Source organism: Medicago sativa, chromosome 4 (assembly GCF_051527215.1).
Source record: "Medicago sativa cultivar Bolivia chromosome 4, Bolivia_mono, whole genome shotgun sequence".
NCBI lineage: Eukaryota > Viridiplantae > Streptophyta > Magnoliopsida > Fabales > Fabaceae > Medicago > Medicago sativa.
In genome coordinates this window covers 67,588,089-67,606,164 of record NC_140752.1, presented here as the reverse complement: position 1 = coordinate 67,606,164, position 18,076 = coordinate 67,588,089, and the positions used below count along the sequence as shown (strand labels likewise).

Below are 18,076 nucleotides of genomic sequence, written 5' to 3'. Positions count from 1 at the left end.
TTGATTTGTGATCAAATTGAGAGAGATTTAGTTGAGTCTTCTTTAGTGTCTATCGTAACAAAACAAACACACCATGAGAGTATCAACATGGATATTGTCTTTCCAAAACAAAAAAAAAAAAAAAAAAAACATGGATACTGGGGAAAAAATTGAGATCATATAGCAAACTAATGGAGGACCACCATACTTTAATTTTTGTAAATCATATTATTAATTTGAAGTATTTATCGCCTTTGTTGATGACGGGAAACTTAGGTGATCACTTTTAGTGAGGTTTTTCCTCTCAACTACATTTTTTTGTCTATTTATAAGGCTCGAATTCTAGATCTTATTTAAGATATCTGAGTTCAGTTCCACTCAAATCAACGTAATATTAATATTTAATTTTAAATTTTTAATGGACTCATTTAAGCAACCCTTAATCAACTTACGTTTTTATAATATTTTTTCCTACTTGCACTTAATTTTACTTTAATTTTAAATATTACATTCATAAGCAAATCATCCTTCAGTTTTTAAGACAAATTATTATTTTTTGTTCATAAGCAACTCATCCTTATTGTTTCAACAGTAGCACTGTGAACAAGATGCTAACTAATTCATGAGATTATAACCCTAAACAGTTCGTACACATTATCATTTAACTTAAAAAATTAATGATAACAAAGAGTAACAATTTATCAAAAAGAAAAGAGAGAAACATTGGTCTTGCTTATTTTACTATTACAATAATAATTGTTGGACGATTCTAACATCAACTTCCATTGTCGTCCAGCGGTTAGGATATCTGGCTTTCACCCAGGAGACCCGGGTTCGATTCCCGGCAATGGAATTTTTTTTTCCGCGGTTTTTCAACTTTTTTCTTAATTTCTTTTCTTACTGGTATGAAAGTAACATTTATTAGAGGTTTCGAACGTGGATTGTGAATTCATACACTATTTATTTAGCTTGTGAAGAGTAAGACAAATATAAAGAGAATAGAAGCTTCCAAAGGGGTTTAGTGAGAAGGCTTTTTGAGTTATTCCGGTAAAGTAACTAAGTATTTGCCTATTTGGAATGTCTCACTAAAATGATAAACTACCCTTTTGCTTAAAAATTCACTCATTTCTAGTATTAATGAAAACATTGATGTAAAAATTAGGAATAAATTATTTCTACAAATAATAATCTATCATATAAATAAAACCATCAATTAAATATTAAAGAGAATAAACAAGAGGGATAACAATTAAACTTATCTTTGCTTAATATTGTTGTATAATTTGGCTGGTGACATAGTTCTATCAACATCCTCCACCAATACTTCATAGGACACCTACGCAAGAGTAAACCGATAGATAACCTGAGGCGTGACGAAGTCACTGTCCTTAAGGATTTATCCGCCTCATAAGCGCATATCCTCCCAGGATACAACAGGTTCTTCTCTGACATAAATTATGTTAGAGGCGACAAAACAGCTTGAATTTGATAAATACTGGAATGATGTTACCCAAGAACTCCATGGTATCGGAAGGAGAGTAAGATATTATTTCTGGTTTGATAGTGTACAAAATTGGTTTTGTTTTGAACATTGAGGAAAAGCAAAATGAAAAGGTGTAGCATCTTTTCTCGTGTACGTGAGTTTTTCTTTCTGAAAATTCTATGTCCCATATATGCTACTCACGGCAATACATAATTATATATTTCAAAACTTTTCAAAGTAACCGTTTAGCCACACAAAAATGAACGTAAGAATAATCATAAATGTGGCATTATGTTTCCTGATTTTAAGAATTTGAGGCACAAGATTTGTCAAACAAACATGTACGTTACTTAATTATAAGTCTTAATACCTTTGTCTAATAAAATGCCAATGGTCAAAATAGAGATTAAACAAACTTCAATGACATATACGGTTACTTTTATTTTGAATTAAATACTTTTTGCTAAAATATTTTTAACTAAAAAAAGAGGGACAAAAAGATATTTGAAAACTTTTGAAATATCAACATAATTTACAACAATCCCCCACATATTTCAAAAGTTAAACTAAAAGGTTAAAAAGAGTTTTCCTGGGTAAACATCGTAGATGTAATGCATCGGAACGGTGTAGCAAGCTATGGAACCCGTCCTAGACTAATGAGACTTAACACACAGTGAATTGGTTTAGCAAGCTATGGAACCCAAGACACTTTTTGTATGCTAGAGGTCTCACAATCACATTACACCCCCACAATTCTTGCTTTACGCGGTTGTGCGCGAATAGGCCGTGCGCGTGCCTGGTATTCATGAGTGCTCTAGAGACCCGCCACGGTCTCATGCAAGCGGCCCCACTTGACACTCATATAGGTGATTCCATCTAGCGTATGCTACAACCATACACCACCCATAAGGGCTTATGGTAATCATTAAAAGCTTTAAAGCTTATCCATCAATTTTATATTATTTAGCACATCTCATCCATTATCATACACTATAGGAAAGAGACAACATTATTTTAGTGCTAACAGAACTAACAAGTAACTTGTTTTTACCCATTGAACCTTCTTCATGGGATCTCCAATCACAAAGGTTGGGTTCCCATTACTTGTCGTATTCGAGTGGCGAAGTCTCATTTCCCTAAATTTCTTCCCAAGGGGTTTTATATATGGATCCGCTAAATTCACAAATATTGATTAAGACGTCTCTAAGTCAATTAACCTCATATTTCATCAAGTTTATAAAAATAAACTTGGATTACATAATAAATTAATATAAGTCGTTCTCTATTAAACGACAACATGTTCATCAATAAGATAAATCTACTTATAAATTTATTCTCATTGGATTCATATCTATTTGACATCTTTGTATTATTTTAATACAAAGGTTTATCCGTTATGTAAACAATATCTCATATATTATCAAACTAATTTCCATAATATATTTCATCGGATCTACTTAGATAAATACTAAGCGACAACATCTTCACAAAGGGGAAAATTAAATTCACGGGTGAATTTATCAAACAGGTCTACTTGAACAATTTTCAAGTGACAAACACCCCCACATTGAGAAAAATAAGTGGATTTCTATTCAGGTCTACTTGAATGATTTTCAAGTGACAATGGTTCCACAATGAAAAATAAATCTCATAAATATATATTTTTCTCATAACAAAAATTTCATTAAACATCATTGTACTATTTTAATACAATGGATAACCCATGATATATCACTTGAATAACAACAATATATATAAGCAATGCACAATATGAATCAAATAAGTTGTTAACCACCGAATTCAGGCCAAAGTTTAAATAAATAAAAATTCAAGTAATAATCTAACGGTGGCCATTTCCCTGTAAATCATGTTCATCAAACTTCTAATATCACTCACAAAATTTTCAGTTTTAACTAATGATCCAAATGACAGCGACATATCACACTACCAATTATTTCTCATTCAAGAATATATGCAGTTCCAAAAGAATATTAGTAGCAAAAGACTTGACCACATAATTTGGTCTAAAGCAAATCTAGAAAACTATCCACAAAATACATTTCATAGATTTCTCAATCATATATATATATATCATATATATCATAAATTTTTCAAATTATAATCCTCATGCATACACACACAAAAATCATCAAAAAAGAATTCTCCCACGGTACATATCATATACACATGAGAACCAAATTAAATTAATATTTGACTAAATTAAAGTTTATCAAAAGATGACTCGGTAATTAATCCACAACAACAAAATATTTATATCTTCTAATTTCACCAAAGTTTTGTCATTCCAGGAATAACACAAATTTTAATTTTCAGCTCACAAATCACTACATTTAGTATCAGTCTCTAAACGGAAGGTTTTTTTTTTTTCTTTCACACATTCACAAAAAAATTAAACTGCTTCTAGGTTATGCAATATAAATACCATATACTTGTTTATGAAAAGTATCACAATTTCACATTTTGATTTTCTTATCATTCTCAGGATGTATATGTAAGCCAATAACCATAACCAATAACCAATGCAGTATATATAACAATCAAATAGCTCATAAAAGATTGTGACATAAAGTAAAAAAAAACATTAAGCATGATTTCAAACTCATTAGCTTTATTAGTGTCCATCTTAAATATGCAGGTAGATCATGAATTATGTATAGTGACATATAAAATATATGGCACGCCACTATACACACACAAACTTTCATCAATACTAAACATAGTTTAAATGACTTACTTGGCTTATTTAGTAGAACCAGAGGTACCACTCAGTGAGTTTAAAGCAATTAATTTTTACGTCTTTACTTTGCTATTGCTAGGCACATGCAGCCTTTGTACCCTTTTGCCTCGTAGCCTCCAAGATGCACCAAGGACCGCGTGACACCAATAAATTTCTTAACCTTTCACCAAAACTGAATTACATTGATAGATATCGTAATTAGGCACCAAAAATCATGGAATAAATCCTTAAGATTGATGTAAAAATTAGGAATAAATTATTTCTACAAATAATAATCTATCATATAAATAAAACCATCAATTAAATATTAAAGAGAATAAACAAGAGGGATAACAATTAAACTTATCTTTGCTTAATATTGTTGTATAATTTGGCTGGTGACATAGTTCTATCAACATCCTCCACCAATACTTCATAGGACACCTACGCAAGAGTAAACCGATAGATAACCTGAGGCGTGACGAAGTCACTGTCCTTAAGGATTTATCCGCCTCATAAGCGCATATCCTCCCAGGATACAACAGGTTCTTCTCTGACATAAATTATGTTAGAGGCGACAAAACAGCTTGAATTTGATAAATACTGGAATGATGTTACCCAAGAACTCCATGGTATCGGAAGGAGAGTAAGATATTATTTCTGGTTTGATAGTGTACAAAATTGGTTTTGTTTTGAACATTGAGGAAAAGCAAAATGAAAAGGTGTAGCATCTTTTCTCGTGTACGTGAGTTTTTCTTTCTGAAAATTCTATGTCCCATATATGCTACTCACGGCAATACATAAGTATATTTCAAAACTTTTCAAAGTAACCGTTTAGCCACACAAAAATGAACGTAAGAATAATCATAAATGTGGCATTATGTTTCCTGATTTTAAGAATTTGAGGCACAAGATTTGTCAAACAAACATGTACGTTACTTAATTATAAGTCTTAATACCTTTGTCTAATAAAATGCCAATGGTCAAAATAGAGATTAAACAAACTTCAATGACATATACGGTTACTTTTATTTTGAATTAAATACTTTTTGCTAAAATATTTTTAACTAAAAAAAGAGGGACAAAAAGATATTTGAAAACTTTTGAAATATCAACATAATTTACAACAAACATGTCTTAATGGAAGTTGAATTACTAACGACCACGAGTGCTAATTTAGTTCACTTCAACTTCAACTTAGTTTGTTGCTTTACTTGGACTCAGAATTTCAAGCCTCAAATACACGTGATTGTGAATGCGGTAACGGAACTTTCTTTAGCATATCTTACCTTTCTCTAGCATATCTTAATGTGACATGACACCCCCTATTGTTTTAAAACTTAAACTAACCTCCCTTAAACAAACATCATTCTTCCCTACTTACACCGTTAGTTTTCCATTAACTTTTTTTTTTTTAGTCCACCATTGTTGCAGGTTTGTTTGTTCTGCATTCTCTGATTGTCCAATTTTGGATTGGTGTTGAGCCTTTGGTCTGTGGTGAATTTGCTATTTTTGGTTGCTTTCGCTGGTGTAGGGATGAAGAAGAGCAATTTCGTTTGGGATCATTTTGTTGCTGTGATGAGGGATTAATTTGTTGCTGTCGTGAGGGATTAATTTGATTGGTTGTATTAGGCATTTAATTTTGGTGTTTTTTTAAAGTTCCCTATGTTTGTCTTTTGTAGGGAATTTGTTTTTGTTTTGTTTTAGATACCCATTGCCTTTGTTGCATGTTGCTGTGATTGTGGAGAGCAGATAGTATTGACGAATTAGCCTTGTCATTGGTTTTTGTTTTGTTTCTTGATTCATCAACTTTGTACCATTCAGGAAGATTGATTGAGGGCTAAGATGAGTTAGGAAGGTGACAAAACAGTAATTGAAAGACTGATTAACGAGTTTGAAAGGAATTAACTTATGTTTCAATTTGGTGGAAAAAGAGGTACCCCTTTGTCAGATCTCGTAAAAAAAACAGAGGATTAACGGCATTAATAAGGAAGGAAGGTGGTGTTTGTCCATTTGATAAAAACTCAAGGGAGATTAATGGAAGTTTTAAAATTAGAGGGGGTGTCAGTGTCATTTTAATAAACTTTAGGGAACAATGAGTGTAATTTTCCCTTAATATATGGATACAATTGTTGAAAAATCAACATATGTTAAATGTGATATATTTAGATTTTCTTAAGCCGTACTTCATATAAAATTGTAATGTGTTGAATATCCTGAACGTGTGAATTAACACAATCTTTTCCCATTAACAAACTTCCCAAATAGACAATTTAGTGAATGAAACTTCCCTGTGTAGTGGTAAAAAAAACTAATAATTCTTCTTTCAAGATCAGTTTAGAGACTTAAGCTTTCACGTGCTGCGATCAACATCCCTGAACGAACCAGTGTAAATTTCCCAAATACACAATTAAGTACGTAGACTTTGAGCCCAAATACAAGATATAATTCTGGACTAAAAACATCTGCTATTTAACAAATATCCATCCAATTCATTGAGAAAACAAATATGGAAAATTGTCAAAATTCATAATACATTTGCTACAAAGAAATTAAGTATAATTATGACTATGGAAGTTTTCTCTAATAAACCCGACATGATACTTCTGGGTATTGTTGCTGAGGTCTGACAAGAAGTATGCAGTGAGGGACAAATAAATTGCACATACCAAGCCAAAGTTGCAATTCTTTACACACACCTAGCTATGTGGCTGTTTAACTCCAATCACCAAAATACAAATTTAGGCCGCATTGAGTCAACATATCTTGACTTGAATGGAACTAACCGCTTGCCACAATCTCATGGATGGCATCACTGACAGTTACATCATCAGATCTGACAGCCAGTTTCATTGCAACATCCTTTGCACCATCAAGTCCAAAAGACAGCCGCACAAGTACCTTCACACCCCCTATGTATACACCCGACAATAAGCATGTGTGTGACCTTGAATTAGGTGGGACGACCTCTGTGCCCTGCAAGTAGTGAACAATAAAATAATGAGAAAGATATTGCCTTCCTAGAAGATACGGTTGTATTACTAATGAACATGCATTGATCGATATAAGATGCTCTACTCCTTTCTTTCAAAAGTTCTTTGGTGGTACTAGCATGGAGTTAGAGAACAAAATGTCTAATATTCCAGGTTCCAGATGATGTTAGCAATGACATCAGCCAATACTTTATCTCGAGTGGCCATGAAGTGAAAGAGAAATCCATTACTCTCACGAGAACCTAAGAAACTCTTAAATCGGGTTCTCAATGGTCTATGCTTACACAGGCTTTTACTTGCATCTATAACCTCGTTGTGGCAGGGATTTGACAAAATGTCAAAAAGCTCTAATGCCAAATCATTAAAAGGAACTACTGACTTAAAGCAAACATTTTCTATAGCCTAAATGTATTTGCATCTCTTTATGTAGGTATATCAAAACTCTCAACAATTGGGATTGATCTTTGAGCCATGGGAAAAGAAATGTCTTACTCCTGAAGCACCAGAGAATCTCTTCTACTTCATGTTATCTGTCAATGAACCTGTGTGCAAGCACATGTTCACAGAATAGCATTCTGTCCAAACAACAGCACTTTAAAGTTTAAATGCTACTCATGGGCGTCCTTGTGGCTTGAGTTTAGCAATGTGTCGAAGATCAACTTCAAAATTTTAAAAGGAACTAAGCGGACTGGCTACAAGCATTGAAGTATTTATATACACCTCAGAATAATGTTCAACCTAAAATTGATGTATGAGAAAGTGAACGCCAACGTTTGGGTTTTGCTCTCCAATAAGGCATGGAAAATGAATACGAAATCAGTGTATGGAAAATGAATCCTGATAGTAACATTTTTTTAGTTTTCTGGAAAGAATCTAATTGGGAGGACATCACCTCATGTTGCAGTTGCAGTAATAATAGTGCAAAACACTCATGATCAGTTTAATAAAATGGGTCTCATAACAACAAGCATTTAAGAAGCCACAACTGACATCATTGGCTTACCTCACAAGGTTGCATGCCAAGAAGAGTGATGACAGTATTTACAGCTTCGGACAAGCCTTCCCTTGGGCCAAGACCGTATTCATCCACTCGTTCAGAATCAGGGTCCATGCTTTCCCATGCATTCCTGAAATTAGACACCCCCACTTTCAATATGTAATCTGCCGCAACAACCTCTAGATCCTCCAGCTGGTATTCATCTTCAACGCCATCATCTTCAGCCTCGCCAGAGGTTGGGTCAACCTGGTCAATATGCAAGTTATGAAGTAACGAACAACTTTCCACAAAAACTATTATAGGTCTAGTTTTGCACAAATTTCAAGATGAAAAAAACACAATAAGCTTCATGATTGATATTTAAACACACGCATACATAATATAATGGAGATCTTGGACAGGAAAACCACAAACAAAGGGAATAAGTACCTCTTTAACAATAAATCTCAGAATGTTAGAAAACTTTCCAGATGTTGGCAATCCCTCAGGCTTCTCAAACGCCACAAAAGTCTGCCCAGGTGAATCATAAGGAAGAGATCTTAGGGGTGTGGAGATCACCTGAGAAAATTCTTCTGCTTCTGAAGCATCCACAACTACAATAACCTGGAATAGGGAAAAATATTACACAGATGGCCTGAAGTTGCATAATAGTATGAAATTGTACATCATCTATATTAGTCATTACATCTTCCAATAGTTGTTCGGGTATTGTGTTTGTGCAGTTGTACTGAAACACAACATGTGTATCAAAAATGTGTTTAACAACATTAACTGCATATTCTGTCTCTGCTTCAGTAAGCTCCACAGGTGCTGAGGACTGGTAAGAAATATAATATATAATATCAGAATACATATGATTAGATCGGATATAGAAAGAATAATACGGATATATATCATTTTTGTAAGATTTAGAGAAAGAACCTTAAAAAGCTTCCCAAAGTTTGCAAACTCAGGAATTGACAGAAGTTGCCTTTCATATGAATCCACAGTGGATGGGGGCCCACTAGGAGGAGCACCCAAACCACCAGTTGGCTTTTTACCAGGGGCTTTCTTCTCGGCAAGAGGCTGAGACTTGACCTCCTTGGGCACCAAATTAATGTCAAAAGCCTCTTCCGAAGGCTCCTGCAGTCAAAGAGGAAACATGAGATATGTCCTAAAGTAACTAATGAAAAGAAATAACAATATAGAGAACTTACGTATTTTTTCAAACTGGTCTCCAGATTGACGAGCGGGATATCAAGTGAGCCGAAGAGGAAGTCCCTCGCATCTTTATCAATCTCAGTATCACCTCCAAGTGTGTTAAGATAAAGTGTGGCTCTATCACGAACCTGCAAAGAAATCAAAATCATAACCATCAAAATATAAATCAAAGCAAATAATAATTTGATAAACTTCCTTGAAAATCGTAGGAACCACATAAATTATAGAAATGCAATGTAAGAAATGACAGAAATTGACCTCGTCATCACTGTCAAAAAGACATCGCCTTAGCAGAACAAATATGCGGGGCTGAAAAGAGTAATTAAGAGATTTTTAATTAAGTTAATAACAAATATCACCCTAAATAAACAAAAATTCTAGAGAAAATAATTAATAAATAAAGGCAACAGCACCTTTAATCCATCAACAGAAGCACCAAATTTGGCTAGTGTGCTCACAGCACTGGCCCTAACAGTTGCATTCTCGAGATGTACTCTGTTATAAATATACCGAATATATTTGCTGGGGTCCAATGTTTTTGGTCCTTCAATGCCAAGGAAGTGGAGTATCTAAGGTACAAGGGGAAAAAATTAACAAGAGGTAAAATTCCAATATCACGCAAAGTAAACTACAAAGCACAACCAAAATTTATCACCTGTGTCGACAGGTAAGTGAATTCACAATCTTCAATGAACTCACAAAGGTGAAGTAACCCACTTTCCTTAGCATCAGGGATATCTCTAATAAGAATCACTATTGAATCGACAATTGCTTTCTTGTAATCGAAACCACCTTCTTCCCTAAGAATGTTACTCAGGAAATTCATCCTGAAAATAATAACATAATAGAAACCAGTAATTTAGACCATTATCAGGGAAAATATTCAAATGAAAGATGTAACATCTGGCTGAAAGAAACATATAGAATGGCACATATACTCACAGAGATCTATATTTTAAAGGAAACTTCAAGCACAATGATCTTATTGCTTCAACAACAACAATTTTGAACTCGTCAGCAATATCAGACATGAAATTTGTAATCTGCTTCATAAGGCGATCCACGCTTGATTCATTTCCTGTCTTCAAAAGAGTAGTAATAGCAAGTGTGGCAATGCTTCTGTTCTGGTCAGAGATTAAACTTTCCATATCAATGTTGCAGTTAGTGACGGCCATTGGATGTGTCATTGCCACCTGCAAAGTTCAAAACCACACTCATAAATTATTAATAAAAACAATCAACAAGTTAGACCGTGAAAAATCTTTTAATATTAGCTACAATACGATAATGTTTTTTCATCAACTTTCCCAACATCATAACAGACAGAAAAGCAAAATGCGCCTCCAGAAGGGAGAGAATCAACATATATCCTTTCTCAAATTCTATTAAATTTATGTGATTAGAGAATGTCAACCTTGTTCAAGGTGCGGACAGCAGCAAATCTCAATACTGGCTTGGAAGAACTTAGGAAGAGCTGAAGAACAGTGATTGCTGGAGTTAATTCTCGGCTAGTTACACCATTAAGGTCTGTAATTGCCTTAGCAGCTTCAAAAATCACCATTTCGGACTTGTGACGAAGGCAACTTTCAAGAAAATCATAGAAGGGTCGCTCCCCTGATTGTGTAATATTTCCTGACTCGCGAATAACCTGCAGATATTATGGTACATAAAGATCATTCAAATGAATAGCCTCCCAGGGACAACTATATAAGAAAAGGAGAACACACCTGACTTGTGTAACGGATCAAGAGACATTGGGCCAAAGGTGAGCGAACACTTCCCCTTGTCAAGCTGGTAACCAGTTTGCTAACTGCTAGTCGATCATTCTGCCGTATCTGCAATGTAGCAATTCACCATGTTTCAACAAATATGAATGTAACTTATTTGTTTGGTATGCCAATAAAGAAGGATTCTTGGACGGTATATCAATGTGTCATTGATAGGAGAGGTTTAAGAGTGATATAATATACAAACTTTGCCGAAGTTGAGAACATAGCAATGTTCATGATAATCAGTCTTTAAAACTATTCACAGTGATATATGATGCAGCCAGTTATCAATTGCAGCTGTAGTTGAAGCTAAAATAAGAGTATGAATAGGAGTGTGCTAAAACTTTTATTCACAGTAGAATAGTAGATGGCATAATGTCATAAGATGGACTAGAAACCAAAAAATCAAATATCAACAAGAAGTTTTGCTTTCTTTTATTGTGGTAAATTCATTTCCATGAGAAGCTTATAGAAAAGTGAGAGAAAAATTATTTGAATTTTGACATGAACCAATTATTAAAAAAGCTTAAGCTGTCCACTGAAGGTCTTCATATTTAACATCCCCCTGTACCGAATTTAAATTTTTATTTGGAAAATGGAGGTGACAGGGATTTAACTTTAAAGTCTAAACCACTTGATCATAAAGCTTCAATATTATGTAATTCTGAATATCTAACAGGTTTTAAAAGGAAAATAATAAAACACCAGCTCATGTCAAATATTCAATGAACTTCAACCGTGCTAAATCGAAAAAATTGAACGTACAAGAAATTGATCTTGATACATATCCCAGGAACTGATGAATTACATTGCATCACTGACGACAGAGTTTTAGGTTATTCAATAGAATATATTTTAATACACAAAGAAGGCTTTCATCATCAAACATTCACGCAGCATACCTGATGTAGCAAAGCCAGCGCGTGAAATTGTACAAGAGCTGCTCTTGATTGTACAGCTTCCTGAACCTCATTGCTCCACCTTTTTACAATCTCAGGATTTGTCTGAAAGTGGGGGATATACAATAAGCCGCTGATGTAGATGAAATATACAGATCATAGAAAGATTACAAATATATATTAATAGTAATACCTGGAGTAGATGAATACCACTAACTAGGGCCGCACTTGCAACAACTGGATTCTTGTCTACAATTGCTTGTTTCAAATACCTCTCAATTTGGGTAAGGAGGGTTCCATCCGTGATCCGACAAAGCACACGAATGGCATTTGCCCTATACATATCAGTCTTACTATTCATGTCCTTCATGAGAGAGCTCGTGACGATAATAACCTTTTAAAAAAATAAAAGAGATGGAACAGTCAGAATTTAATTTAGTAAAACGAAGCCGTTTAAGTGAATCTGACAAGTAACATGATAGATCAGTTTCTATCATAACATAAATTGCATGAGAATTTATAACCTCGTCTGCAGAGGGGGAAAGTTCCTTTATTATCAGGTACACCATTCTCCTTAACCCAAGATCTCGAGATTGGAAAAGCTTGGTAACAGAAAAGAAAACTTCTGTGGCTTCAACCTATAAAATGAGGCAAGAAAAGAATTACTGAAAAAGGATTCATATTAACTCTAATATAATCTTGCAATGTACATCCTATAAGTAAGATACAATCTTTAATTAAGAAATAAAAGGAAAATATATTGACCTTTGTAAATGTCTCTCCCTGATTCAGTAGGTATAACAGTTTTGTGATAACCTGGAAAAAGTTAAACACGCACAGTAAAAAATCAAACTACTGGTTAAAGACCTATGTAGCAGACACTTCTGATTGATGGTGTGTCCGGAGTCCGACAACTCATGTTGGTATCCGATACATGTGATTGATTACGTTCAATTAATTCACTTTTTCAAATTAGTACCAGTGTCGACTGTGTTGTGCTGTGTCAGTGCTTCATTGGCTAAGACAGCGAAACCATAGATAAATAAACAAATAAATAAATATAAGAACCTGTGAACATCTCCTAGCATCTAGTTGTGGATCATTAAAAACCCGGGCCTCTTGAAGAACAGCCCCCTTTTCAATTCCCAAAAACGGGGAATAATTATCTGTTAAACAGAAAATAAAAAGAATTAATCCACAAATACGGACATTATAAGTATATAGGACTCATCACAATAAACCAGCTTGAGTCCTAACCGAAGTTTGAAAAGAAGCTATAAAATATCTAAATATTCTATTAACCAACTAACTAGTCACCATAAACTTGTTGAAATTCAAACAAGCAATTGCACCTTACGAACGGCATTTCAAATTACATAGCTAGATCAAAACAATTTTCTAATTTCTACAAATCACTACAAACAAAAGTCATATAAAACAATTCAAAAAACGCACTAATCGTGGCCAAAGTGTGAAAAGAAGCTATAAAATATCTAAATTAGCTATTAATCAACTTGTTCAAATTCACACAAGCAATTGCACGTTATTAATAATAAACTGCATTTGAAATTACATGATTATCGATTAGATCAACTCAAATTTCTACAAACCGACAACAATTAAAAAACGAACTAATCGAATCCAAGCATCGTGATCTACGCGAACCGTACCGCATTCCTCAATAGAAACAGAAATTAAGCATTGGATCTAGAAAATGAGCACGGAAGAGAGTAGATCGAATTGCGCGAAAGAGAAAAACGGAAAAAGTGGGAAGAATGAATTACCTTCGTCGTCACGGTCATCGTCTTTCTTGATAAGCGGCTGAGCCATCGCCGGAGAAGGTGGTGAATCTGTGAGATCTGGAAATTATGCAGTGTTTTTGTATAGGTGCTTTTGCGAGGCACCACTGAAGTTTAGAATTGAAGAAAGGATGAAGAATAATGAATAGAAAATATATGCCGAACCCAGCTTATTTTTACAGTTTATTTTTTAGAGTATATATAATATGAAATTAATTTATATGCACAACATATACATCCAATTAAATCGTGACAAGTAACATGAAAAAGTGATGTCATGTAATTTACTTAATTGGATTGATGTGTAAAATAATTTTATATTATTGGTGTATATAAATTAAATATGTATAATATACGATTAAATGGTTAATTTTTAATTGCAATAACAACCCATATTGAAAGTAAGGAATTTTTCGAAAATCAAATTTCTTAAGAGCTTAAATTGGTTATTGTTTAAGTTATTTTTTAAGAAATATTTTGCAACCACCGTGTAGATGATATTGTGAAAGCCGATATTTGAAGAGTAAGAGGGTGGTCATCTAATTTATGTAGAGTGAATATCCAAATTCGTCCCTGAATTTGCACGAATCGGCCAAAAACGTCCCTCAATTTATCGAAATGCACGCTTTGTCCCTGAATTTGTCAAACGTCCATCAAAATAGTCCTTCCGTCCAAATGCTCCGTTAGTGCTGCTGAGCTGTCGTCCTGCATGTCATGTTGTCTTGTACACATGTCTACAAGGAAGCCACGTGTACAAGGACCAATTTGATGGAAACGCTAAAAATGTCTATTTTACTTTTTGAATTCAATTTTTCTTGTTTTTCCAAATTTACCCTTCTATTACCCATATCTTTCCATCCTCGCATTTCAGTCAGAACATCAAACACGTCCCTAACCTTTCTCCTTCCCGCTAAAACCTTCATCGTCATCATCTCCGGCGAGGAACGTTGCAAAAGATTCCGTTTTGACAGAAGATTTCGTCGTTTCTTAAGGTAACGTTATTCCTGTTCGTTTCCCATTCAGTCATGTTCGTTTTCTCCCTTTTTGTGACTGTTTTCTGATTTTCGTTTTCAGTTTTTAGGCATTCGTTTTCAACTTTAAACTTCACTTCATGCTTGCTTTGATGTTCGTATTTGCTTGCTTTGATTGCGTTTTTTAGATTACTGATATTAAGGTTTTGTGTTAAAGACGTAAAACTTAAAAATTTCATGTTTTTATGTTTGGTTACTAGAAATGATGAACATTATAGTAGTTATGAACGAAATTAGTGGTTGATTAAAACAATTTATAAAAAGGGTTTATTTTGTAATGTGATTTGCATTTTTATGTTGTTTTGCTTGTGATTACGACTAATGTTGGCAAAATCTCTAGGATGGAAGACAGTATCACGTTAATCCTGCATCATGGTGGTTGTTTAGAGTGAGATGAGTATTGGAGGCTGCAATATGTTCGTGGTGAATTCTGTGTTTGAGAAAAAATGGATGTTTATGAGCTATGTTTGTGGGACATTGAGAAGATGGTGAAACATTGCAGAGGCTACTTCAAGGTATCTAAGATGTGGTACTTGAAGCCGTTTGAAGGTGCTGCACATAATTTTAATATATGCTTGAATCCATTGACAACGGATAAGCATCTTTTGGATATGGTACAAGATGCAAGGGCTAATGGGAATGAAGTGGAAATATATGCACAACATGTGGTGGATACTAATGAGGTTGAAATTGTACCATTATCAATTGAGAAGAGGGAGGATCTTGAGAGAGCAATGGAAGAATCTCTGAGAAGTATGGGGACAGATGGAGTAACTACTGAAGCTAAACCATTCAAAGTTTGGTTGCTAGTGTGCAAAACATGGTTGGTAATGAAGAGGAAATTGTTGATGCTATGCAAGAAATTGAAGAGGACAATGTTGGTGCTACTCAAGGAAGTGAATAAGATAATGTGGTTGATAATGTTGGTGTTACTCAAGGAAGTCAAGAAACTCATCCTCAAGCAAATGTCACTCAAGAAACTCAGCCTCAAGAAACTCATACTGAAGCAAATGTCATCAAACAATGGGCTAAAAAAGGAGCTAAAAAAGAGAAAGAAAAGCAAATTGTAGCACCAAAAATGAAAAGACCAGTAAGACAGTCAAGAGGGACTAGGATCACAATTAATGATGATCCCCCAATGATGTTTGATTATTCTAGTGACGACAATGATTTTGAGGCAGAGTATATGGCTGGGTATAGGGACCATTTCTATGAGGTTGGTGATGCTAGCCATGTTAACATTCAAATGTTAGAGCCTAATGAAATATGCAGTGATAATGACAGTTATGTTTCTGAAGAGCTAAGGAGTCCAATAAGCACTGATGATGGAAATGAAGGAAATGGGAACATTGTGTATCCTCAATTTAATGAAAATGCTGAATTTGGTTAGGTAAGTTTGGAACTTGGAATGGAGTTTACTACCCTCCAAAAGTTTAAGGATGTTGTCAAGGATTATACCATTCACATGGGAAAGCAAATTACATGGGTGAAGAATGATAAAACAATGGCAAGGGCTATTTGCAAGCATGATACATGCAATTGGTTAATATTTTGTGGAAGGAATGAAAAACAGAAATGTTTTCAAATCAAAACATATGTGAGTAAACGTGACTGCCCTGCAGATTTCAAGAATAAACAAGCTAATAGGAAATGGGGGGTTAAGATGCTTGAGAAAGTCTTAAGGATTAATCCTAAAATCAAGCATGGACAGATATTTGACTTGTTCAAGACTGATTATAAGGTGATACTAGATGACAACTTTATATTTAGGGCAACAAAAGAAGCAAGGGATTTAGTTGAAGGCAGTGAAAGGGAGCAGCATGGTCTTTTGAGGGATTATGCAAATGAACTGATGAGAAGTAACCCCAAATCAATTGTGAGGATAAATATAATACCAATATCAGAGACCCCACCTCAAGTCAAAAGATTGTATGTTTGTTTGGATGCATGTAAACAAGGATTTAAAGCAGGATGTAGACCACTGATTGGATTAGATGGATGCTCTCTGAATGGGTATTATGGAGGGCAACTTTTATCTGTTGTGGGACAAGATGCAAATAATCATATTTTTGTCATTGTGTATGCCATTGTTGATGTGGAGAACAAAGATAACCGGAAGTAGTTTTTGGAATTACTCCATGCAAATCTTGGTAATTATGAGCGCAATGGATGGAACTTTATCTCAGACATGCAAAAGGTATGAATCTATATTCTATTTTACTTTCTTCTCAATTTTCTGCATGCATACTGATGTATCAAGAAATGCTAAAATTTTAGAGACATGTTAAGGATCGATTTGATAGTTAGTGACATAATTCAGGGACTTATTTGATGGATAATGATGTAATTCAGGGTACATTTTGATTGTAATTGTTGAAATTGGCAGAGTTTGATTCCAGTCATGCAGGAAGTTATGCCAGGGGTGCCACACATATATTATGTGATGCATCTCTGGAGGAACTTCACAAAATAATGGAAAGATAAGGAATTGTGAGGGGTGGACTGGGAGTGTGCAAGGGCAACAACTCCCACTCAATTCAATCGCATTATGGAGAGGGTGAAGAGGCTTTATGAGAAGGAATGGGAGCATCTCAATAAATGGGCAAAGGAAGCATGGACTAAAGCACATTTCCAAGAAAATTGCAAGGCAGATAACATAGTGAACAATGCTTGTGAGGTTTTCAATGGAAAGATTTTGAACTGTAGAGGGAAACCAATACTAACTTTGGCTGAGGAAGTTAGATGTTATGTAATGAGAAAAATGAGTCAAAACAAGATGAAACTTTATGGGAGAGTTGGACCACTTTGTCCTTGGCAGCAAAGCAAGCTAGAGAAGGAGAAGATTGCCAATCACAATTGGACACCATTGTAGATATGTATGGTGAAAACGAGAGAATATTATATTATATTTTTCAATGTTTTAATAGTGTGTGAGATTTATGTTATAATGAGAGTTGTATTTATAGATGAATACAATATTACACGTGTGAATGACTAATGGAGCAATGACTAAATGGACATTCATTGATATTATCCATATCTGTTGCAAATTAACGATCCAAATTTTGAGTTTTTAACCAATCACGTTCACGATTCTTCTATGTATTATTTCATATTTGCATCATTTTTTTCACACCAAAAACTACATTCTCTGTCATTCATTCATGTTCGGCTACATCGAATCACCAT

General features: G+C 34.4%; 1 protein-coding gene, 1 non-coding gene and 1 pseudogene across 2 annotated transcripts; 2 read left to right on the top strand and 1 right to left on the bottom strand.

Moving 5' to 3' along the window:
• The first annotated feature begins 760 nt into the window (after nt 1–760).
• TRNAE-UUC (transfer RNA glutamic acid (anticodon UUC)) lies at nt 761–832 on the top strand. Its single transcript has one exon. It is a non-coding gene; the product is annotated as a tRNA-Glu (tRNA).
• Nucleotides 833–6,650: 5,818 nt separating this feature from the next.
• LOC146931021 (coatomer gamma-2 subunit, putative / gamma-2 coat protein, putative / gamma-2 COP) lies at nt 6,651–14,028 on the bottom strand. The gene is made up of 18 exons (XM_085702515.1): nt 13,842–14,028; nt 13,126–13,223; nt 12,823–12,873; nt 12,582–12,695; nt 12,251–12,451; nt 12,061–12,162; nt 11,117–11,224; nt 10,804–11,037; nt 10,332–10,582; nt 10,045–10,216; nt 9,803–9,958; nt 9,648–9,698; nt 9,386–9,517; nt 9,111–9,311; nt 8,875–9,006; nt 8,619–8,792; nt 8,196–8,435; nt 6,651–7,175 (listed from the first exon to the last, which is right to left on the bottom strand). Exons 1-18 carry the CDS (start codon nt 13,885–13,887, stop codon nt 6,981–6,983), a joined length of 2,658 nt encoding a protein of 885 aa, XP_085558641.1. The 5' UTR covers nt 13,888–14,028; the 3' UTR covers nt 6,651–6,980.
• A 1,305-nt stretch (nt 14,029–15,333) lies between these two features.
• Nucleotides 15,334–17,448, top strand: LOC146931020 (uncharacterized; annotated as a pseudogene).
• Nucleotides 17,449–18,076: the final 628 nt, after the last annotated feature.

Coding starts and splice junctions, on each gene's coding strand:
- LOC146931021 (XM_085702515.1), bottom strand. CDS start 13,887: ATGGCTCAGCCGCTTATCAAGAAAGACGATGACCGTGACGACGAAG. Junction 12,452..12,581: donor TTTCCCCCTCTGCAGACGAG/GTTATAAATTCT, acceptor TTTTTTTAAAAG/GTTATTATCGTCACGAGCTC. Junction 11,038..11,116: donor TGATCCGTTACACAAGTCAG/GTGTGTTCTCCT, acceptor TAATATCTGCAG/GTTATTCGCGAGTCAGGAAA.